This window comes from Sabethes cyaneus, chromosome 3, assembly GCF_943734655.1.
Source record: "Sabethes cyaneus chromosome 3, idSabCyanKW18_F2, whole genome shotgun sequence".
NCBI lineage: Eukaryota > Metazoa > Arthropoda > Insecta > Diptera > Culicidae > Sabethes > Sabethes cyaneus.
The window spans coordinates 102,666,867-102,690,391 of record NC_071355.1 but is presented as its reverse complement, the minus strand read 5'-3'; the positions used below and the strand labels follow the sequence as shown (position 1 = coordinate 102,690,391).

Below are 23,525 nucleotides of genomic sequence, written 5' to 3'. Positions count from 1 at the left end.
TATTTCATTACACAGACAAATTTGAAGTATAATAATTTACCCAAAAAATATTACACAAATTTTTACAAACTCGTCGTTCGCCCCGGTTGTGAAACAGTGAAGTTCTCCGGTTATGAAAAATTAAGAAAAACGATTATTCAATACTTTAACGATCACAAACATTTTCAACACACTTTTCAGGCACATGAGAGCCAAATCCGCATATTTGAGAACTCGAACTCCCTGTTTTTACATACATTGATTACAATTTAGATTTAGATGATTAAATTAAGAAACTGATAAATTACTTTGCATTTAAGGTGTTTTCCGTTAATAAATGAATGTAATATTTTATTTTCATTCCATATTTCTTTGTTTTCTTCTTTATTTGTATTTTCTTTTATGGATTTTTCGAAGTGTTTCACAACCGGGGACACTTTTTTTTTGGTCAAAAAATTCTATGTCTCGCAATTTCACTATAAGTTTTTTGTTTCAAGCAAAAAATATATGCTGTCTTTAGCAAAAACATACGTAAGTCTTCAATCTTTCAAATGCTTTAAAAAGATTTGGAATTAAATAATCCGTTCAATAGCTATGACCAAAAAACAAAACCTGTTTCATAACCAGGGACATTCCCCTACCTTATTAATGGCTATCGTTCAACCAACAAATGAATCAGAAAACTGACCACTTTTTAAGATGTTTACGGAACTTATTCGGTCATGTTCATTAAAGTCCTATAGATGCATGATTTGACTTCTATTGTACTTGTCTTTGAATTCTAGTGTGATTCGCGGTAGCACATGACGGGTTTAGTTAATTTCAAATTCCCACATTCTGTATTCACGGTTTCGTATTCGGTATTTATTCTGCCCATATCTTCGGGATTTGTTAAACCATTCCAACTGTAAACAATAACGTAGCATTGGGCGATACTGCGAGAAGTATCGATATTCGAATATCGATACAAATTTTCAAAAAGTATCGATCCGACTGAAATATCGGGCGGCAAGCATCGATATCAGTGGTATCGATATTGGTATCGATACACTGGCAGGGTACACGCAACCCCAAAGAAAACCATAGTTTTGTTTAAGTTTATTAAGCTAAATAAGCTTAATTTTTAGAAAATTATATGCGTGTGCTTTTGCTGCTGTTGATTCTCTTTCCTACTCATACGAAATCTCGTTAGGAACGAAATAATAGCTGATGTCGCACTGGTCAGGCCTGCGGTTTTAAACTCTTTTGACCGGAAACTGCAACGAATTGCTCAGGATTGCTAATACATTTATTAGAAAATCTAGCGGAATGATGGAAATAAAAAATAAATTTTAAAAATCGAACAAAAAATACAAATCCGTTTTCTTAAGTCGGTAAACCGATTTTTTGCCAAATTGACCGGTCACCGGCTTTGCAAGTGAAAAACCGGCCGGGCCGGCCAGAAATCGACCACTCAGCAACCTTACAGACAAAAATGCTAGAAATGGAACTTATGAATATTAAACGAGGTAACCATATCGGTCGAACTAAAAAATCAGAACATTTTCTGCCCAAACATGCGGATTAAGATTTATATTCGACAAACCAACTAATTTAACCCCCTTCCACTTCTGTTTACGCTACAGAAGGTACAAGCCATACAAAACTGGACAAATATGATGACCGTGAGAATGTACCTCTACAACCATACAGATAACCAAATTAAACACTTTTCTCTACAAGTGTTTTGGAGACTTCAGATCAGCAATGACCAAACTGCCCCTTTTAGAAATGATTCGTGCGACTTGCGGATTGTATTGAGGTGGAGGAGAATTGTAAATTATTTTTTTAATGGCTGAGGGTATATCTAATTTAACCGAGGTGCCTCGTGCTCGTGCGCGCTGTGGAGCCAAATGCTTTCTAGTATGAACGCTATGGCGAAGTTAGCTAATCTTAACTATCATGGAAATTGCACCGAAAACATCGAAACAGTAAACATCGAAACATTAAAATAAATGTAGAACGTAACACTTGCTGAGACAGATGAAAGTTAAACATTGCTGAAATTTGTTTGCTATAGCCTAGTATCGACCTGAAAAGAAATGGGCAAAAAGATAGGCCAAGAAATGCTAAAGAAAAGATTTTCCGTTTGCGATTTCTTTACCAGTATGCACCTCACAAGAAATATTGTTTTACTTTCAGATGGCGCAGTTTTACATGCTAGTGATTTGAAATGTCACTTTTCCGTACGGAATAATATCCGGCGCAATTTTTACCACAAGAAAAAATGACAGATAATTGCTTGCCTTGCAGTTGTCAAAATTTCTTCGGTAAATACCAGCATTTTTTCTTGAGCTGTTTTCTTTTCAGCTGGATACTAGGCTTATATCAAGAACTCGCAAGTCAGTTTCAACCTGGTGTCGATGGTGCATTCGTACAACATGCCAGCCCGCAGGTGTACGATGGGAATCTTTCAAAGTAGTGCCTGCAGCTCGTGGTTTATACGTCTGGACCGCTCTCTGCTCCCAGTTACCAACACCTTGCGTTCAAATACGGCAAATGCACTTATATTTTGCGTACGGTTTATGCTCCTTGATCGAAATCACTTACGAAGGGAAAAGTAGACCAGATATAGCTAGAATGCGTCGTTGAATCTGCTTAGGGGAAGGTCGGTAAAGACGGACACTGCGGGAAAGACGGACACTTGTCATATTTCATAAACAATAATTTTTTGAAGCAAATCAATGATGGGAAATGTTTCTATAGATTGAATTAACACTTTTGAAATAAACTGCCGATTTTTAGCAGCGTAGTTGACAAATTTATAAGCAAAACAAAGAAAAAATGCGTATATACGCTAACCGATGTAATTTTGTGCGTGAAGAAAATAGCTGGTAAATCGTTAAAAAACAACATATTCATGCTAAACCGACGACATTGCGTTAGTTTGATCTTTCACTGAATATCCATTGGAAACCTAGTGAATTTTTGAATATTCAGTAAAAAGTTATTGAAGTTTGAAAAAATGGTATCCAAGTCGGACACCCAACGGTAGGGAAAGACGGACACACATATTTTGAACAAAATGGGTTCTCAACAACGCCCAACAACGATTTAACATTGCAAATACTTCCATATTATATATGTAAAAGTAACCAGAAGTCATATAACAGTTGGAATGAGCCAACTTTTAGAAACGATTAGTTCGTCACCAATTAAAATATTGAAGGGAACCATTCTATTTTCTCGCTCAAAGGGGGGATCGGGAAGGGGGTTTCCCAAACCAATTCTTTCCTAAATACATTATGAAATATGTTAATTTTTCTTAATACTGATAATTCAACGACGCGTGACACCTTTTTGCGAGTGTCTGTCTTTCCCATATCAAGTGTCCGTCTTTCCCGCCCATGCGCAGAAACTCTGATTTATACATGATGTTTATAATATTAAAAAATGCATAAATTTTTGAAGAAATTTTCCAGCACACGTTGTAACTTTATTAGACAGAGACTTAAAGGTTCAGTTTATACGAAAATTGGGATCAATACAGTTATATTTGAGTAGATATTGAGTCTTTACCTTAAGGTGTCCGTCTTTACCGCCCTTCCCCTACTCGTATTATTAATGGCGGTTGCCAGAGATCCCTAATTTATGAATTCATCAACCCCTTCCAGTTCATCTCCGTCAAAATTCACTCCATGCACTCAGGGTTTCTTCACTTAACAACGCGGTTGACGGCCTAGCGTATCCAACGACATCCATCTTCGAGTGCCAAGACAGCTAGCTCCATTGAGGAAAGCAAAGCTTCACTCAGCAAGTGCGAGTAGTTCTCAGCAACTTGCGAGTTGTCTAATTGATCGCATTTGAAATTAGTTTTAAAATCGGAGCAGGAATTGCACTTGAAATTTTACTTAAAATTGAACTTGAAATTAAATTTGATATTGAACTTGAAATGGGAACTGAAATTTAACTTAGAATTAAGCATGGCATTATGCTTAAAATAGAACTTCAAATTGATATTGTGCTTTGCAGCTGTACCTGGATTAATCCAGATTATTTTCTCTAATGCCAATGTATATGACAAAACAAAACAGCAACATTGCAGTTGTTACTCTTTCTCACTCACAACATTCGCATTGTCGCAGTTTTTGTGCCAGTCGCACTTTTAGACTGCGGTGTTCAGTAAGGTGCAAAATGCGGGATATTGATGATCAAATGATATTGGACTTCAGTTTGCATCAATTTCAACTTAAATTTGAACTGGAATTAAGACTTTAAATTGAACTTAAAATTAAACTAAAAGTGGAACTTGAATTTGGATTTCAAATTACACTTAAAATTGAACGTTAAACTTAAGTTTGGACCAATTCAGACTACAATATATAAATTGGACTTGAAATTACACATGAAATAGAACTTATAATGAGACATGAAATTGAACTTGAAATAGGACACAATAGAGAACTTAAAATTTTACTTGTAACTAACCTTGAATTGGATGTAAAATTTGACTAGAAATTATGCTTATTATTGATTTAAGACTGGAACTAGGAATGTATCTATTTTTGCAGAGTTAGTTTATTTATCGGAAAAAATTAGCCGCCGTACTTTTAATTAGGTACACCTCTTATTTTAATTTCTATAAGTTCGAGGTGGTGAACGAGTTTGTATACTTCGGGTCGTTGATGACGTCGGATAACAACTGCAGCAGAGAAATGCACCTCACCATTCTTGTCGGAAGTCGTACTTACTACGGATTCTACAAGACCATAAAATCTGGCAAGCTTCATCCTTGTACCAAATGTACCATGTACAAAGCGCAAATAAGACCGATAGTCTAAGGGCACGAAACGTGGCCAATGCTCGACGGAGACTTGAACGCACTGCAGCGGCCATGGCCACTTTTGGACGTTGTGTGCTTAGGATCATCTTTGGTGGTGTATGTGAGTACGGTGTATGGAGGAAAAACATGAGTCACAAGCTGGCGCAGCTTTTCGGCGAACCCAGTATTCAGAAAGTTGCTGAGGCTGGAAGGGTACAATGGGCGGGACATGTTGTGAGAATGCCGGAAAACAATTCCGTAAAAATGATGTTTGCCTCGAATTCGGTTGGTACAAGGTGCAAAGGTACGCAGCGTGCTCGACGGTTAGACCAAATGGACTCCATTTAATGGAGCAAGTCCTGGAAAGTGTGGGACATTCGAGAAATTGGAGGCGAACAGCCATGGACCGAGTTTGTTATGCAGGTGAAATCCTAACGGACATCGCATTAGTATAAGTAAGGTTATTAATTAGGATAAGTATTTTAGTTTCTCTAGCTTTTACTATAAAGGTATCGATACAAATATCGGCGTTTTAGCATCGATACTGACCGGTATCGGGACACTCAGTATCGATCCAAAATATCGATGTATCGGCCCAAAAGTATCGATTTTTTCGATACAGATACAGTATCGCCCAATGCTACAATAACGGCCTATCTCAATTTATTTCATCAACCGATTTAGACTAGTATAATATATACAGTTTTCTTATATAGAAGTCTATTAAATGAGGATTAAAAACTGTATTTTTCTTTTGTTTCGTATTCTATGCGTTACGATTACGTATTGAATTATAGTGATGTTTAGGTCTATGCCGAGACATTTCAAAGTCAATGATTTCGTAGTATTAGTATTGATATTGAACATTATCCTTTTACATTTGGTAACGGGTGCTTACAAATCAATTCTGTAGTTGTCAAGTAAATTGATTGACAAAATTGCCGGCTTTACTCCCATGGGGTGCCGGTTTCGCCTACACTGCTTGATGAACACCATTTTTAATCTTTTTCAAAAATTTACTGTATCTTGTAAAATAGCATCCAAAGTGGACATTCTCATATCTTATTGAAAACAGAATAAACACTGATTCTATGAAAAAAAATCAGAGGGGTTGTGCACAAGACACGACCGCATATATAAGTGACGCAGGACTACGTAAGTCTCTTTGTAGTGATAGTGGCATGTATTCATGCTTGTAATCATTCGATTCTTCATGTATACATGCTATATGCATACATATATATATATATATATATATATATATATATATATATATATATATATATATATATATATATATATATATATATATATATATATATATATATATATATATGGTAGTACCTCCTTTTTAAAAGGAAAGACCCGTTTTGTCAAACCTTTTTATATTCTTTTGTTTATATATATACTAGCTGACCCGACAAACTTCGTATTGCCACAAATTAACCTGTGTTGTACATAAATCATGAATCTCGGATGATCTTTGTCACAATCTCGAGTTTTGCAAGCCCCCCAGTGGGCGGCGCTTCCGACGGCAGGTCACCGGCAACACTCGCGACCATCTCGTCCTGAATGATCTAGTGTTACTATAGATAGTTTTTGTGGTCTTGTATTGACTAATGTTTTATGGAAGAGTCTCGAATTTCTCGAGTTTGATTAGTTTTTGAGTTTCGCAAAAATTTCTGTTTTATTTGTATGAGAGTCCATATCCCCCTACCACAGGGGTGAGAGGTCTCTAACTATCGTAAAATAAATTCAAGACTCCAAAATCTCCCACATGCCAAATTTGGTTCCATTTGCTTGATTAGTTCTCAAGTTATAAGGAAATTTGAATTTCATTTGTATGGGAGCTCTTCTCTTAAAAGGGGAAGGGGTCGTAATTCACCATAGAAAAAAATTTCTGCCATCTAAAACACCCACATGCCTAATATGGTTCCATTTGCTTGATTAGTTCTCGAATTATGAGGAAATTTGTATTTAATTTGTGTAGAAGCACCCCCTCTTAAAGTTGGGAGGGGTCCTAATTAACCATAGAAAATATTTTTGCTTCCAGAAACCTCCACATGCCAAATTTGGTTCTATTTGCTTGATTAGTTCTCGAGTTATGAGGAAATTTGAATTTCATTTGTATAGGAGCCCCCCCTCCTAAAGTGGGTAGGGATCCCAATTCATCATAGAAAAAATTTTTGTCTCCGAAAACACCCACGTGTCAAATTTGGTTCCATTTGCTTGATTAGTTCTCGAGTTATGAAGAAATTTGCATTTCGTTTGTATAGGAGCCCCCCTCTTAAAGTGGGGAGGGGTCCTAATTCACCATAGAAAATATTCTTGCCCTCGAAAATTTTCACATGCCAAATTTGGTTCCATTTGCTTGATTAGCTCTCGAGTTATGAGGAAATTTGTATTTCATTTGTATAGGAGCCCCCCTCCTAAAGTGAGGAGGGGTCCCAGTTCATCATAGAAAAAAATTTTGTCTCCGAAAACACCCACGTGTCAAATTTGGTTCCATTTGCTTGATTAGTTCTCGAGTTATGAGGAAATTTGTATTTCGTTTGTATAGGAGCCCCCCCTCTTAAAATATTCTTGCCCTCGAAAACTTTCACATGCCAAATTTTGTTCCATTTGCTTGATTAGTTCTTCAGTTATGAGGAAATTTGTATTTCATGTGTATAGGATCCCCCCCTCCTAAAACGGGGAGGGGTCCCAATTCGTCATAAAAAAAATTTTAGTCTCCAAAAACACACACATGCCAAATTTGGTTCCATTTGCTTGATTAGTTCTCGAGTTATGAGGAAATTTGTATGGAAGCCCCCCCCCCTCTTTAAGGGGAGAAGAGTTATAATTCCCCTTATAAAGAGGGGAGGGGTCTCAATTTACCATAGAATAAATTCTTGTCACCGAAAACACCCACATGCCAAATTTTGTTCTATTTGCTTGATTAGTTCTCGAGTTATGAAGAAATTTGAAAACAATTTATCAAAATCAAGAACACAAACTATTGCTTTCCTGCTACCTTACTGAAATTAAAGATTGTTTTTATTATCCATGGTTTTCCACGTTGAAGGGATTTAGCAATTCAATCCTATTTTATCAACAGCACATCTTTTCACTACACTTCTAATGAAACGGCAAGCATACGTATTCATACAGTATTATAACCGACCACTACAGCTGCAGCACATTTTTCCAACACAGATATCAAGTTTGCCGAGGTTTACTCGTCTCGCAGTAAAGAATTTGCGATCTGTTGGGACAACGAGCTTCTGTCATTTTTTCTGGCATACTTCCCTGACACAGACATCAAATTGGGCTAGGTTTAATCGCGTTCGTAAGAAATCTGTTGGCACGAGGGGGCTTTGTTACTCTCTGTGGCGTACTTCCCAAGCAAGGACATCAAAATGGTCTAGGTTGAACCGCGGTGTTAAGATATCTTGTTGAAATGAGGAAACTTTGTCACTTGTTTTGGCTTACTTCCCAAGCACCGATATCAAATTGGTATAGGTTTAGATCATCGTAAAGAATCTTCCAACCAATCACGAAGCGAGAATTCTGGTGAAACATAGGTTCATTATTTTCAATTTTTCAATAGTTCAACATCAAGAATCCAAACTTTTCTTCATTTGGGTCAATTCTTAGAAGATGTTCCGATCGATTGGTGTAAGAATATTGAAAATCGATCGGAAAACCGCTGAGTTATTAGCGCTTAAAATCTATCATTTTTCGTTACGCTCGCATTTTTCGATTTTTTGGAATGACACCTTATCTCAAAACTTGCCGTAAGACGTAGTTCTACGTCAAAAATTAGCAATATCTGCTCTCAAATCTGACAAAACGATCATTTCCCTTAGGATGCCGGTCTTATCCCCGTACACCTACATGTCGTACATGATTGTAGTTGAGATACTTGTAGTTATGTGGCCTGAACTAAGAGAAGAGTCCAAATCATTGAAGGATTTTAAACAAAATAGGATGTCATTCATTCATTCATTCATCGAAGCATATTATACTTTTCCAAAACTTAGCCCAGAAACGTGTGAACAGAGCGTACGTATCCGATACTTCTAACAATACTATTCTGTTGATTATTGAATTAAATCTCTTTATAGCATTTTTTCTAGTATATATTTTAAATAATATAACTGGTTTTGCCATACACTCACTTGTCATAATTATTACCTATTATTTAATTCATTTTATTGTACATTATCGGGAGAGTGTTATATTCATTATCTGTGTCGTAAATTGTTATCTACTAGGCTACTTGTTGCTAATTAATTATTCAGACTAAGCAAGTAATATATTAGCGTTCCTACCAACTTACTGATTTCCACATTATTAAGTTTGATATCAAATCTAAAACCTGAATAGTCGAAACATGTCACACTGTGGATTTGAACAGTCAAAAATCAGTTTACTGGGTCACTTGCATAATGTACCCAGAAATTGATTTTTTACTAAAAATACACAAAATGACGTAAATAATTATTTCACGAGTTGCAGACTCCTAAATACAGCAGCATGCAAAAAAATGTTTTTCGGTTTATCTTTCAGATATTTACTATTTCCCTACATTAATACTTTAGCAGCTGGATTACGAATTACAAGATATCATATATATAAGATAAAATACTATTAAATTTTTGAGTAGATTTTGTAATAAACACTACCAAGGATAACCTAATTAGGTTACTCTTATATGTAGGTATATATATTGTTCTTTTGTTATTCGATAATAATATGTAAGAGTCAATAAACAAAATAGTTTTGTCAATATTTTAAAACCACTCAAAAACTAATAGCTACACACGCGATCTTCTTTAATCACAATACAAAAGTATAAGTTTCTTATTATGACAATATAGCATGTCCCTTTGAACTATATATAAATAGAAAATCTCTTTCATAATAAGAACCACGACTTTATTTTAGGTTTTAGGTTTGGGTAATTTCGATTTGCCATTAAATCAGTTCAGAAGATATCTGCATGCCGGAACGAAACAGAGAAAATAACCAAAAAGTGGTCGCACTCAAATGCAGGCTGTTTAAACTTGTTGTACTTATACTCTAGCACTCGGATTCCATGTTCCTCTATCTTGTTTTCACATTTTATTCACCATGATTTATTAAATGTCGATTGCCTCCAAACCTTCTGAATTGATATTTTTCTCTATAAGGGTCAAATGCTCTTTCAACCGCTTCACAGTTTATTTATGTTTTAGGAATTATGTCAGCATAATTCTTATTTAATCACTTTTATTTTGCTAGTTCACATATGTTTAACCATAGTATGCATAATTTGGAACTATGAAACAAGATTAGGTTGCTTTGTCAAGTACACAAACGGTTCCCGTCATTTGAATTCTTATAATTTCTTATGTTTAGGAGTGTCATCTAACCATATGTTTTAAAAAGTACAAATGTTTCGACCGTCTTTGTTACGATATTAGAGTAATATTCTATTGACGCAAAACACAATAACGATCGAAGCATCTGAACAATCAAAAGCGTATCGTTAGAATGTCTTGCCTTTTAAATACATCTCTTTTTAGCCCTTACACTGAAACAATACACAATCATTCAATTGCGTTTAAAATATTTCATTTGGTTATCAATAATAATGCACAACAGCATAGTATTCTCTTAGTAGTTGTTGAATCCGATCATATATCATTATTAACTAATATATAAATGGGTATCAAATTCGTATTTTAGCCGTGCTAACTTTGGCTCTCCGGTAACCGGGGTGGCCATGTTGTTTCGCATAGTAACCGGCGAAGATTGGAATAAGATCATGCACGACTGTATGGTTCAACCGCCATACTGCACGCTTGCTGCCAATTACTGGGAAACAGATTGCGGCAATTTCACTGCGAGTTTGATCTATTTCTGTACATTTTATGTAATCATTACGTATATTGTACTTAATCTACTAGTCGGTAAGGATCAACCTGATACATATAATTGCTATCTAATTTTGATTAACTTTCTATTTTGCAGCTATTATCATGGAAAATTTTTCCTTGTTCTATTCGAACGAAGAAGATGCTCTTCTCTCGTATGCAGACATAAGAAATTTCCAAAATACGTGGAACATCGTAGACATTCATCAGCGTGGAGTCATACCGGTACGCAGAGTAAAGTTTATACTTAGATTGTTAAAGGGTCGATTGGAATGCGATCCTCAAAAAGATCGCCTGCTATTCAAATACATGTGCTACGAGTTAGACAAACTGCATAATGGAGAAGATGTGACTTTCCACGATGTAATTAAGTAAGTAGGACTACTTAACTTTTACATTTGCTATACTTACTCATATACAATTTTGCTACAATAACAAAATGGAGGAACTCTCGTAGTGTGAAAAAAAAACTTTGACTGCACCATCCTATCTATCCTAAAATACTAATACTACCACATGGAAAAAAGTCAAACAAAATAATTATGTGTAGTATAATATTTACTATGCATATTTGGCGCATGATTACAAATGCAGATATACTTCCTCCTAGGGATGGAAAAAAGTCGCTTCCAGCGATCAAGGACATGGGTACGATCAGATTCAGATCCATTAACATCGCTACTTGTAAATACAAATACTTTATCGCGAATTGTACAGATTATGACAAACCTCATGTCAGATCATGTTCATTGATTGATTGCGTTGGGAAATATGACAGATACAGATGATCGGTTATGTGCAGTGCGTGAATCTCAATACAAACAATATGAGTAATCTTTTTTCTTGCAGCTAAGTGAAATTTAACACTGCGACTGCGATCGACTGCTGTGAATTGTTAAGAGAACAACATTTTATTATTAAAACTAAACATTCACTGTTTATCATGATCTGTATGGATCGCGATCTGTGCGTGTGACTATAGCTCACAGATTTGATTAAAATCAATGATTTTCCATCCCTGGTTCCTCCCCTGCATCCTTAAACTGTGAATTTTTGAATAATACGAGTTGTATGCTACCATTTGGTTAACAATTTAGAAACTCAACTCTTTACATGTTTTGAACAGTGGCATACAATTCGTTATTACGCCACTCTGGCGTTCTTACCTGAAGGCGCAGGTCCTGTGAATCTTCAAACATTAATTAATTTTCATAGATACGTTTCCGGTGCGAATGGTCCTAAATCAAATGATTGCAGTCTCGTATGTTCTAATGGTTAACTGTGATGTGCTGTTTTGTAAATGGCGCAGTGCTATTAATACTCTACATTCAATAACTATCACAAGAAAGCCACTTAGTTGGTATAATGCTATTTGGCATAACGCCACTTAGCATAATCTAATTATCAGAATCATGACGACCATTTAGTATTATTCCTCAAGCATTATTTTATGACCAAATTGTCGTTTTCCTAAACGATTCAGGGCGAGACCGCCTCAGGCCGCGGGAGTTTGCGTTACCCGCGGAAGCACCCTCGTATTGACAAAGCTAACTCATCGTAGACGCATCGTTATGGAAGAACCTTGTGCTGCACTAAGTGCACCGATTTTGCTTATTTAACTACCACCACAGCCTAGCAAAATTCGAAAATGTTATGTATGGGGCATTAATATTGTCAATTATTATCCATAAGATTGCTGAAGTATTGCTCTATCTTAAGCAGGGAATCAAAATATCATTGTTCATACGCAGAAATAACCGACAAACATACGTAGCAACCAGAATGTATCACGATAACAAAATATTAGGACAAACGGATATCCATTCACACCAGCAAGCAGGACAACTTTCGATAAGAATATTGTGATTTTACTTGATCGTTAGATTCCGAGGGCAGTTCAATTACTGTTTCAAACGTTCCAAAGGTAAAAAATGATTAAATTGGCAACACAGTTCGTAATGCTTTATTGCCATAACTTGCAACACAGGCCCATTGCGTTTCTGTCGCAACCTTGATCGTGACTTCGTGCTAATCAGACAGAAACATTAAAAAATTGCTTTCGAATACGAAAAATTGCTTTGTCGTATATAATTAAACAACTGTTTCAAAATTCTTGGCATAATGAAGGATAAACTACGCTTTATTCACTATGAAATTTCGGCAAATCGGCGTTGAAAATGCAAATTCATTTTATGCTGAATTTCGTTCCATTTCTTCTGATAGAATGGTTATTGCTAGGCTTATTTACTATGCTCGATTAGTTCCAATAATGAAACAGCGATGATGACACAATTTGGCATTTTATCCGTCATGAGATAAAAACGACTAGTTATACGACCGTTCAGAAACACGACTGTTTCAACCGTCGTGTTCAGTAAGGGAATGCGCGCACAATATATTTTGATACACATTCACTCTCACAAGCTCTTGTTGTTGGTGATGCAGGTATAAAATAAAATATGTCTTTGTCGCCAGTCGGGTGGTTAAAGACAATACTTTATCAGCAACTTGAACAAAAGGGACAAACAGCAAAAACCTAAGAAAAAGACCAGCTTGCTTTGACCTAAAGTCCGGCGTACAAAAGTTACCAACGTTACCTTGGTAACTACCAAACACTGCCATGAAGTAATTTGCGGTTTCCTCACTAACGAGAATGACATTAGCTGGGGCTCGTTTATGTAGGAGTGAGAGGGGAGCAAAGAGTGGAGGAGAGGATCCGGGAGTTTGAAATTTGATGTTGGTAATGTTATTCCTACTGCAAACAGCCTCAGCGAGGACCCCAGCTAATGTCAAAAAATCTTTATGTGTGTGCGTGGTGGAATACTTCATTGCCGACACAGTGTAACTAGAGTGACTATATACAGAGTGGCGCCAAGTCATCACAAATGTATGCAATGCGGTTTATCCTAGGTTTTTCTTTCTCTTTCCTGCATACGCGTTGGATAAGTTGTCTGTTCGATTGGAATGACACTGACAGATAATTATCATTCCAATTTTGACATTGTCGCCACTCTGTATATAGTCACTCTAAGTGTAACATGATTAGGATTGTACGTTTGTTGCGTACAATACGTATTGCATACAGCAGTGTTTCTTTTTCGCAGGCAATAACATAGTTGTCATGAAACATCTGTATCCACGATAAACAGCAACGATAACTTGTCTTTGTCCTAACTTCCATGTATCTAGTAGTGACAAACTTTCATCATACATTGTCGTAACTTGGCAGCGCTCTTTTTGCTACTAACCGGGTAGCAGCGCTATAGCGCCATAAATCCAAAAAATAAAACCCGAATTAATCCACCTAGTGGTGTGACCTAGCCTTTCTACTGCCACTATAATTATTTTTAATTTCTCAGAAACATATATAATTAACTTGACTATATTTTTAAATATTCGTTCGTTATTCCTCAAAATCCTTATTTACCGGTAATGTGAATTTTAATGTGAACATACTGCGTGCAATAATTACATTTTCTTTCCTAGAGTGCATAAATATTTGTAAGCGTCATTTAATTTACTTTATCAACACCTTATTTAGTTTTATAATATACACGTGATTTATTGAATTGATTTATAGGAATTAACCCTCTAACGGGTTAACAGACGGCCTAACTTTTGGGCTTAAGAGCCACATACGAAGCTTGTTTTGAATATACAATATGAGAACTTGACTTGACTTCAATTTGCGATTTATCTAAATTTAAAAAAATAACTGAGTAGAACATTAGCACAAACTATACAGACACCATGCGTAGAACAAAAAGCATAAAATTTTAGGGACCAAATTCATTTGAAGTGATTGAATTTCGTCCCTTGCATAGCTCACGTATCGAGTGGCTCTCAAACGCTACCTATTTCTTTTACTCTGCTTGAGGTTTATAAATTTACTTACACGTGAAACTCAGCAACCCGATTACCCGAGGTTGAGTTGTTTTGCTTCAAGCATTTATTTTCCTATAGATTACTATTGAGTTGGTAAGAAAGCCTGTTTTTGATTCACATGGTTACCAAAAATGTTTGTTTCGCGTTGCTATAATGACCTGCTGATGAACTAAATAGTGAGATAAATGAGTACCAGTGAAGGGACCATGAGTGACTTTCTCACGTCCCTTCTGGTACCTGGAAAAATCGTTCGCGTGTTGTCTGTATAGTTTGTGACATTAGTATATAGTTTCCTTGTGTCTGACTGTAACGCTAGATCCAAGCAAGCTGTTAAATAAAAAATTTTCTAGACTCCATCACGCGCAGGGATGGTAACAATGATTACAGCAGTGGGTTGGTGGGTGAAATAGGCAATTTGATGAGCTGCCACATAATGCAATGTTGATTCCAACAATTCCTACGGTTGAACATAAAATTTGATTTTGAAACAAACGTCAACTATTTGAGATTGATGGAACATTCTAAACGAGTGATTTGGCACGTGATAATAATGATAGCTTATGATTTAATCAAGCTATAATTGATTATCAGAAGCTGCCAAAATAGCGCGTACTCTATATAAAGCGCGAAAACCTAAATATATCCCTTTGTGTATCTTTGTACCTACATGTACTTCTTCCGGTGTTTCTTACGAGAATGGTAGCTAAAACCCTTCCCGAGTCAGCTGTGGGATGATATCTGAACCACAACAAGGTGATGTAGGGGAACTGGGGGAAAAATGAACACCCTTAGCAATTTCGCCATTTTCTCCCCCAGGAACCAAACAAATGCTGATCGCGCTACATTCAAAAAAATCAGCACGTCAAGTTTACGTGAAAACATAGGTAATTCTCATCCACCACACTTTTCATGTAACATTTACGTGAATTGTTGGTAACTCGCACTCATACTAACCAGTTTACGTGCGATCCTGGTAAGTTTTATTAATTTTCCCATTAACTAGTACATGAAGTTCACGTAAGTTGCTGCAGAAGTTTACATGATGTTTCACGTGGATGCGACGTGTCGATTTTTTTCAGTGTATATGAATTGAAAGCTGGATTCATATTTATTTATTTATTATTTATTTATTTCTACAGAACATTCATCTGAATTTCTGAATCTGAATTCCACGTAGCAATATATAACGATGTTTAAAAAAGGACTATTTGTCATGAAAAATTCCTTTTTTTCGAAAGCGTCACATTTGAGCTTGATTTTTTTCATGTGGGTAAAATGAACATGCAGTGAGGGCAAAATGAACATGTCATAGAGACTAAAAATAAAAAATAAGAAAACTTATCCAATTTAATTCTACTATGTGTATTTTATTCACGACAGATACGTATTTCGCCTACGACTTGCAGGCTTCCTCAATGTTTGTTCGAAAACAGACACTGAGGAAGCCTGCAAATCGTATGCTCCAAAAACTTCATGTCATAGAAAACTAAAGTTAACATGCAGTTTGGATCAATTAAACATTATTTTACATTATCATTGTTCTACATAAGCTGTAGGTATTCAACAGGGCTGTTGGAATTAAAATGGGACTCCACAAAGTTAACAATGTATCTTCGCCACGTTCATATAATGCTTGACTTTTAGCTCGCAGGATTTCCCAGCACTCGGCCATTTTCTGTCATTTTTCGAGAGACTCGATGATTTTTGTTGCTTGAATTGCAATTATTTCGTAGCTGCTGATAAATGGAAAGTAAAACATCATGATACACACTGTTCATTTTGCCCCCATAGTGAGGTGTTCATTTTACCCCCAAAACACCCATTGTTTTCAAGTATTTATTATAAACAAACAGTTGATAAAAATATTTGGAATTTTTGGCAGATCCGCAGGATAGTGATAAGCAAACAACACTGAATGATACCAATAGTCGAAATTTAATTTGTTTCGCCAAAATAGCGTATATAGGGTAAAGAACTAGTTTTAAGCAGTCTAAGCGGGTTACTGATTGTTTTACCTTATTACAAGCGATGGGTTGACTAAGTGGGGGATATCAGCATACCAATCTTCTTGCTATCTTTAGTTCTTCAAGCTGTTACCATTGGAAGACACTATTGTTGAGCTAAACTTTTGATTTTTCGCTTTAAAAGTTGGAGCGGCGGAACTAATTTTGAACACACCGAACCCATTTTCACCCGCAAGGTGCTATTTTAAGCAATACTGAAATCTGAATTTTTTTACGTCCCGTTAAAAAATCCTTCGAACTTTTCCCCCTATTCAGTAAGTTCGCGTTCCTATCCGCGACCTACTAATCGGCATCTGATGCGTAATCGGCATAGCGTATTGGCATAGATGCGTAAAATGCCATCTGTCTAAATTGTTTATCGGGGCATACACTCACCGCACCGTTCGGCAAACGGTATTCGTCGTCTCTTTTATTCTCTGGTGTTCTTATGGGAAACTGCAAGTTTGACGTCTCACTCGCTGTTCATAAGGATGGTGAGAGAACAAAAGAGGTAAACATATAGCAGTACAAACGATCCGACTCTGAACAGTGTTGTCAAAGCAAATAACATTGAAACACATCGTTGCTTTATTAAATCACTGAGAAAATCTTCGAAAATTATTGAAAAAGCTGTCTTTTGTGTTGTTTTTAATAAAGAAAAATTAATTATGAACATACATTTCTCTTGAAAGTATTAAACCACGTTTTGAAACCATAGGCTGAAACCATAGGAGGTTTCAGTTAATTTCAAACTTAAAATTCTTATTTCCAGAACCGAAACAGTGTCTTGGCAACACGATAGTTCATCAGTTGTGCTGCAGCTGCTGCTAGTGGTGAACAGGTTCCGTCAATTCAGAATTTGTTTTCAGTTTTGTTAGAAAATAATAAAACTTTTGGCTAGTGATACAAAGCCTTAGATAATAGAAAAAAAGAGACTGAATAATATGGTATGTGACAATTGAGTGCTTGACTTTCAGAGTGGTTGTAATCAGTGCTGAAAATTTGATGAATTCGTTAGTAGCGAGGTGGCGATTGCTGAACAGCAGCTGAAAAATATACGTTTTTGGACAACAATTTTTAATTCATCATATTTCTTGTCGGAAACCCAGTAAATTGTGTTTGTGTGAATCAAATGTATGGTTAAGTGATTTGTGAAGACGATCCTTTCAAAAGATTTTGAAAATATGAATAAAAACTACAAGATTCACAGCCCTAAAGGTTGTACGAAAGGGTGACGTATGACTGTATCAGATCATTAGATCAAACACTAATCTAAACTGCATTTCTGGCATATGTATGTTTATAAGAATCTGTGAGTGCCTTTGTTTAAGTGAATGTTTAAAAGAGAAGAGCTAAATATTCAGATTCAATTCTACATTGAATGCAATGATGGTTATGAAAAACGTGAACGGAGGTTCATAAGTACAACGCCTGCAATCATTGAGACATAGAGATTTCGTTTAAAAATCATTTGTGTGCATCATAAAGGTTGAAATAGTAATGAATGAACAGCCCACAGATTATTGTATTAAATATGATTATGTGCAGCTTGACATGTTTCAATAATGTTACTTGATTACGAATAATATTAAAGCCAAAGCACGTTCATCGCAAATATGACGTGCCATTCGAATTTTTCTTCTCTTTTGACATGAATGGCACGTAAGCTAGCGGCGTCGATTCACTGTCTCTTGCTCCGAGAAGATTTTATTAGTTTACTTTCACAGCTTACCGCTTATATATATGGGACATTCGCAAAAAATTCTGTTTTATTTGTATGAGAGTCCTTATCCGCCTACCACAGGGGTGACGGGTCTCAAACCATCATAAAATAAATTCATGCCTCCGAAATCCCCCACATGCAAAATTTGGTTCCATTTGGTTGATAAGTTCTCGAGTTATGAGGAAATTTGTATTTCATTTGTATAGGAGCCCCCCTCCCCCCCTGTCAGAAAACGGATTGGTCTCAGTGCACCATAGAAACAATTCCTGCCTTCTAAAACACCCACATGCCTAATTTCGTTCCATTTGCTTGATTAGTTCTAGGGTCATGAGAACTTTGTATTTCATTTGTATGGGAGCCCCCCTCTTAGAAGGGGAAGGGGTCTCAATACAACATAGATAAAATTTCTACATCCAAAAACCCCCATATGCCAAATTTAATTCCTTTTGCTTGATTAGATCTCGAGTTTAGAGGAAATTCGTGTTTCATTTGTATAGGAGCCCCCTCTCTTACGCCCTCCATAAAATTACTTTCTTACCCCTTTATAAAATTGCTAGTCATTTTATCTATCCAACGACATATAAAATGTTCAGTTTCGTTCAGTAGTTTAGTAGTTATAACCATTTGAAATCTTTCATTCAAACGTTACATTTTTATTTTCGTTTTCACAAAGTGCTACCCGGTCCCAGTATAGTAAACAAAGACGTAGTCCTACGTCAAAAAGTGCATTTTCGGATCATTTATGTTCAACTGATTAAAATAGGTAACACTGCTTAACTCGTTCCTTACCCTACTAATAATGGAAATTACCATCGGCGTCAGATTTCTGCAAATATTTTTTACTTTCTCCATTTTTTCACATTGGAAAGCTTATGATCACCACATATTGTCTCAAACAGCTTGAAATACATCTATGAGATGATAGCTAGGGGAATTGTGTATAATGTGCCCCCCCTAAGAATAAATGGATGTATCTCTGTTATGCTTCCGCAAATTAACATGACAACTACGAGTATATGTTGGTATTTAAGCTGACAACCAATTGCAATTGTTTATTTCATTTAACATAGTGGAATAAACATGCTAGAAATTATTTAATAAAAGCACCTAAATGTTGTGTTTCTCGTCTGCGCGGGGTAAAATGCCCCACCTGCGGTATAATATGCCCAATGCGGTAATTTGAGTATTTCTACCATTGACAGACCAACTCTATTTTGTAGAAAGTAAAACTATTTCCTTTGTTTTGCAAAATATCGTTATTTTATATAAAATAAACCTAGTTTCGGCCTCCTGGTGCACTTTTTCTTTTCTGCATGGGGCACATTATACTGCAGCTGTGGCATTTTGTACCGGGTAGTTGAATTACCTAGAATTTGGACGTTGGTAGGGGAATTGTGTATAACGTGCCCCCCGTGGCCAATGTGCCCTACCTTCGTTTTTCGCTAAACAAGCGAAATTAAAATGCAAAACCACCCAGAAACCATAGTATTTGATGGAACTAGCCTACTATGCAAGTATGACAGTTGTCACATGCTGTAAAAACAAAACAAAAATAAATTTGTTTTTGAGCAGCTTCCGATGTAACTTTTGGCGTCATTTCCATAAGCTATTTTCTTGTCAAAATCTGTAAATAACCGGTTGTTGCGATTCGATTACGTAAAGTGAACTTCAAAAAGACATCCCTGCCAAAAATAACTTTAGCATTTAATATTTTTTCAAATAAGTAAAAGCAGGCCAATATGCCCCACTTGCGGTGGTGCAATTTGCCCCCCCTTGCAAATGTGGCTATAAACATAGGTAAACAGATCTAACTTGAAGCCAATTGCCATTATTCAATTCAATTAGTATTGTAGAGCAACCGTGGTGGGAATAATTTATTACCAACGTCCAAATTCTAGGTAATTCAACTACCCGGTACAAAACGCCACAGCTGCGGTATAATGTGCCCCATGCAGAAAAGAAAAAGTGCACCAGAAGGCCGAAACTAGGTTTATTTTACATAAAATAACGATATTTTGCAAAACAAAGGAAATAGTTTTACTTTCTACAAAATAGAGTTGGTCTGTCACTGGTAGAAATACTCAAATTACCGCATTGGGCATATTATACCGCAGGTGGGGCATTTTACCCCGCGCAGATGAGAAACACAACATTTAGGTGCTTTTATTAAATAATTCCTAGCATGTTTATTCCACAATACTAAATGAAATAAACAATTGCAATTGGTTGTCAGCTTAAGTACCAACATATACACGTAGTTGTAACGTTAATTTGGGGAAGTATAACGGAGATATATCCATTTATTCTTAGGGGGGGCACATTATACACTTTTCCCCTAATAAATTATTTCCACCACGGTCGCTCTACAATACTAATTGAATTAAATAATGGCAATTGGCTTCAACTTAGATCTGTTTACCTATGTTTATAGCCACATTTGCAAGGGGGCAAATTGCACCACCGCAAGTGGGGCATATTGGCCTGCTTGTACTTATTTGAAAAAATATTAAAAGCTAAAGCAAATCAAGCGTTTCATACCGTTATTTTTGGCAGGGATGTCTTTTAGAAGTTCACTTTACGCAATCGAATCGCAACAACCGGTTGTTTACAGATTTTGACAAGAAAATAGCTTATTGAAATGACGCCAAAAGTTACATCGGAAACTGCTCAAAAACATTTTTTTTTAGCTTTTACAGCATGTGACAACTGTCATACTTGCATAGTAGGCTAGTTCCATCAAATACTATGTTTTCTGGGTGGTTTTGCATTTTGATTTCGCTTGTTTAGCGAGAAACGAAGGGGGGGCACATTGGCCAGGGGGGGCACGTTATACACAATTCCCCTATTGATCTGGATTTTAATCGGTTTACTGGGAATTTGGCTGCCAGTTCATTTTACCCCCCCTGTTCATTTAACCCACAGTTCCCCCGCGTTTTCTTAAACAGTCAGATGTTTTATCAAGGATGCATTCAAACTTTGATAATAAAAAAGCCTGAAGTAAAGAAATCGAAAGGTGGTTTATGTGGAATGTTGTTACATGATTTTGTTGCTAAGTTGATTTATGAACGCGACCAGAAATATCTCATTATAAAGTAACATAAATAACTGCAAATTTAGGTTTTAACCTTAAGAATTTAGTAAACGTAGCTTTAGACGTTTACTGTAAAGTATATTATTTAAAGTGTTTTAGAAGTGTTCTATTTTTTTAAAGACTTGGTCACAAAAAAAGGCCGTCGAAATCTATATCATCCAAAGACTTTCTGTTGCGTGGACTCGATTTCAAGCATTTCACATGAAAAAGGCGGTAAACGCAAAGCGATTTCGCAAAACCATACAAGCCAGACATACAAGCGTTCCTGTCAGTAATGTGTACCGTACATTTGCGATCAGCTATCAAAACGTCCGCGGCCTTCGCACAAAAACGAATGATCTTTTGTTAGCACTTTCTCAATGTGATTATGACGTAATTGCATTTACAGAAACCTGGCTAAAAGACGATATTAAAAATACTGAGCTCTCTAATAATTACGTGATTTACCGCTGTGATAGAAATGCTCAAACAAGCCGATGCAAACGTGGTGGCGATGTATTGATTGCCGTTAAGAATGGGCTTCATAGTGCTGCTGTCTGTATTGAGGACTGTGATCGGTTGGAGCAGATTATTGTTCGCATTTCACTACCAGGTTTTGATATAATAGTCTGTTGCGTTTATCTTCCACCTAACAGCGAGTTTGCTTTATATGAGCTGCATACGGCATGTGTGCAAAAGATTATAGATCGATCCGGTGATCGTAACGTGCTTGGTTTTGGTTGTTGGCGATTACAATATGCCACAATTGTGTTGGATGCCAGTGGAAAATTTAAATTGTTTGCTACCCATTAACGCTTCTTCCGAGCAAGAAACTACTTTGACTGAGTCTGTTATGACTAGCGGTCTGCTTCAGATCAACCATTTGACAAATGTAAACGGCAGGCTTCTTGATTTAGCATTTATCAATGACAACAGTTGCGTACAATTATTGGAACCACCGCACAGTGGTCCAATCAGCGAAATACGTGATCGTTTGATATTGCGCCAAAATGTGAAGTTTTTCGCATATAGTGTCTTTAGGAACATTTCTTGGTATAACAAACCCCTTCTTGTGAGAGAAATCTTTGGGTGATTAATTCCCTTAAAAGTGAGATAAGAAATTTATTTTCTCGTACATTCGAGATACAGGTTTGGTACTTTCGGCAAAGTTGTAGTAAATATCAATGCAAACAACTTTGTCAAAGACACTATACTTGTATCCCTTCATGGAAATTATCTATGAAGCGTTATTCGTGGACAAACCCTTTAAAACAGTTTTTAAACCCTGAGTTATTCTGGTCAACTTTTACGTGTTCATAGCGTTCTAAAAAGTTGTTTATCTTGCTGAAATCAACGTTTTTGCAGAACATTATTATAAGTGATTTTCTGCAGTTTCGGAGATTTTGAGCATTTTTGATGAAAAATAGTACTACTTTGAGCTTAAATACCGTGCCGTATCGAAATCCGTACACCTAAGAACTAGACAATTTTAAATGGTCAATATAAAATTATGATATTGTAATAAGCAATTCGTCATATTTTCTTTTAACAGTATAATGCTTATTTTAACGTTATTTGGAATAACAGGAAGCTAAAATTAATCCTAGTTATATAAAATCGAGATCAAAATGTGCAGCTCATGATTCAAAATCCGTACACTTTTTTATGCCTGATTCAAAATCCGTACACCTGTGACTCAAAATCCGTACACCATGTTAAAAATCAATTAAAGTCCGCATAATCCCTAGGTCCCAAGGTGGCAAATGGTCCCAAGGTGGCAAATGGTGGCAGACCAAACAACTCCTACTTAAAAGTACAATAAAAAACCTTCAAAATCAAGTGTCAATTGACTGTATCTGTTTGTATCCTCAAAAGTTATAGTTGTTTTAAAAATCCTTCACAGTCATGTTTATCGGACAATTAAAATGTACTTCGGATGCAATAAACGCCATTTTGTTTATGTTGACAATCTCTTTCTAACAAGTTGAGTTACCAGCAATTCTTTCGCCTATTTTCGAGTCAAAATGAATGTAGACTCAAAATTATTTGACGCAAACACATCTTTTTGTTGTACCTTTACGTACGAGTTGTTTGATCTGCCACCATTTGCCACTTTGGGAAATATTTAAGCTCAAAGTAGTACTATTTTTCATCAAAAATGCTC

At 36.2% G+C, this 23,525-nt stretch overlaps 1 protein-coding gene across 1 annotated transcript in view; it reads left to right on the top strand.

Moving 5' to 3' along the window:
* Positions 1 to 23,525, top strand: part of LOC128742397 (sodium leak channel NALCN) — a 76,387-nt gene that overhangs the window by 30,935 nt on the left and 21,927 nt on the right. The window contains exons 11-12 of the mRNA XM_053838744.1: positions 10,493 to 10,716; positions 10,778 to 11,051. Of these exons, the coding sequence (XP_053694719.1) occupies positions 10,493 to 10,716; positions 10,778 to 11,051 (498 nt within the window). The remainder of the gene's footprint in view (positions 1 to 10,492; positions 10,717 to 10,777; positions 11,052 to 23,525) is intronic.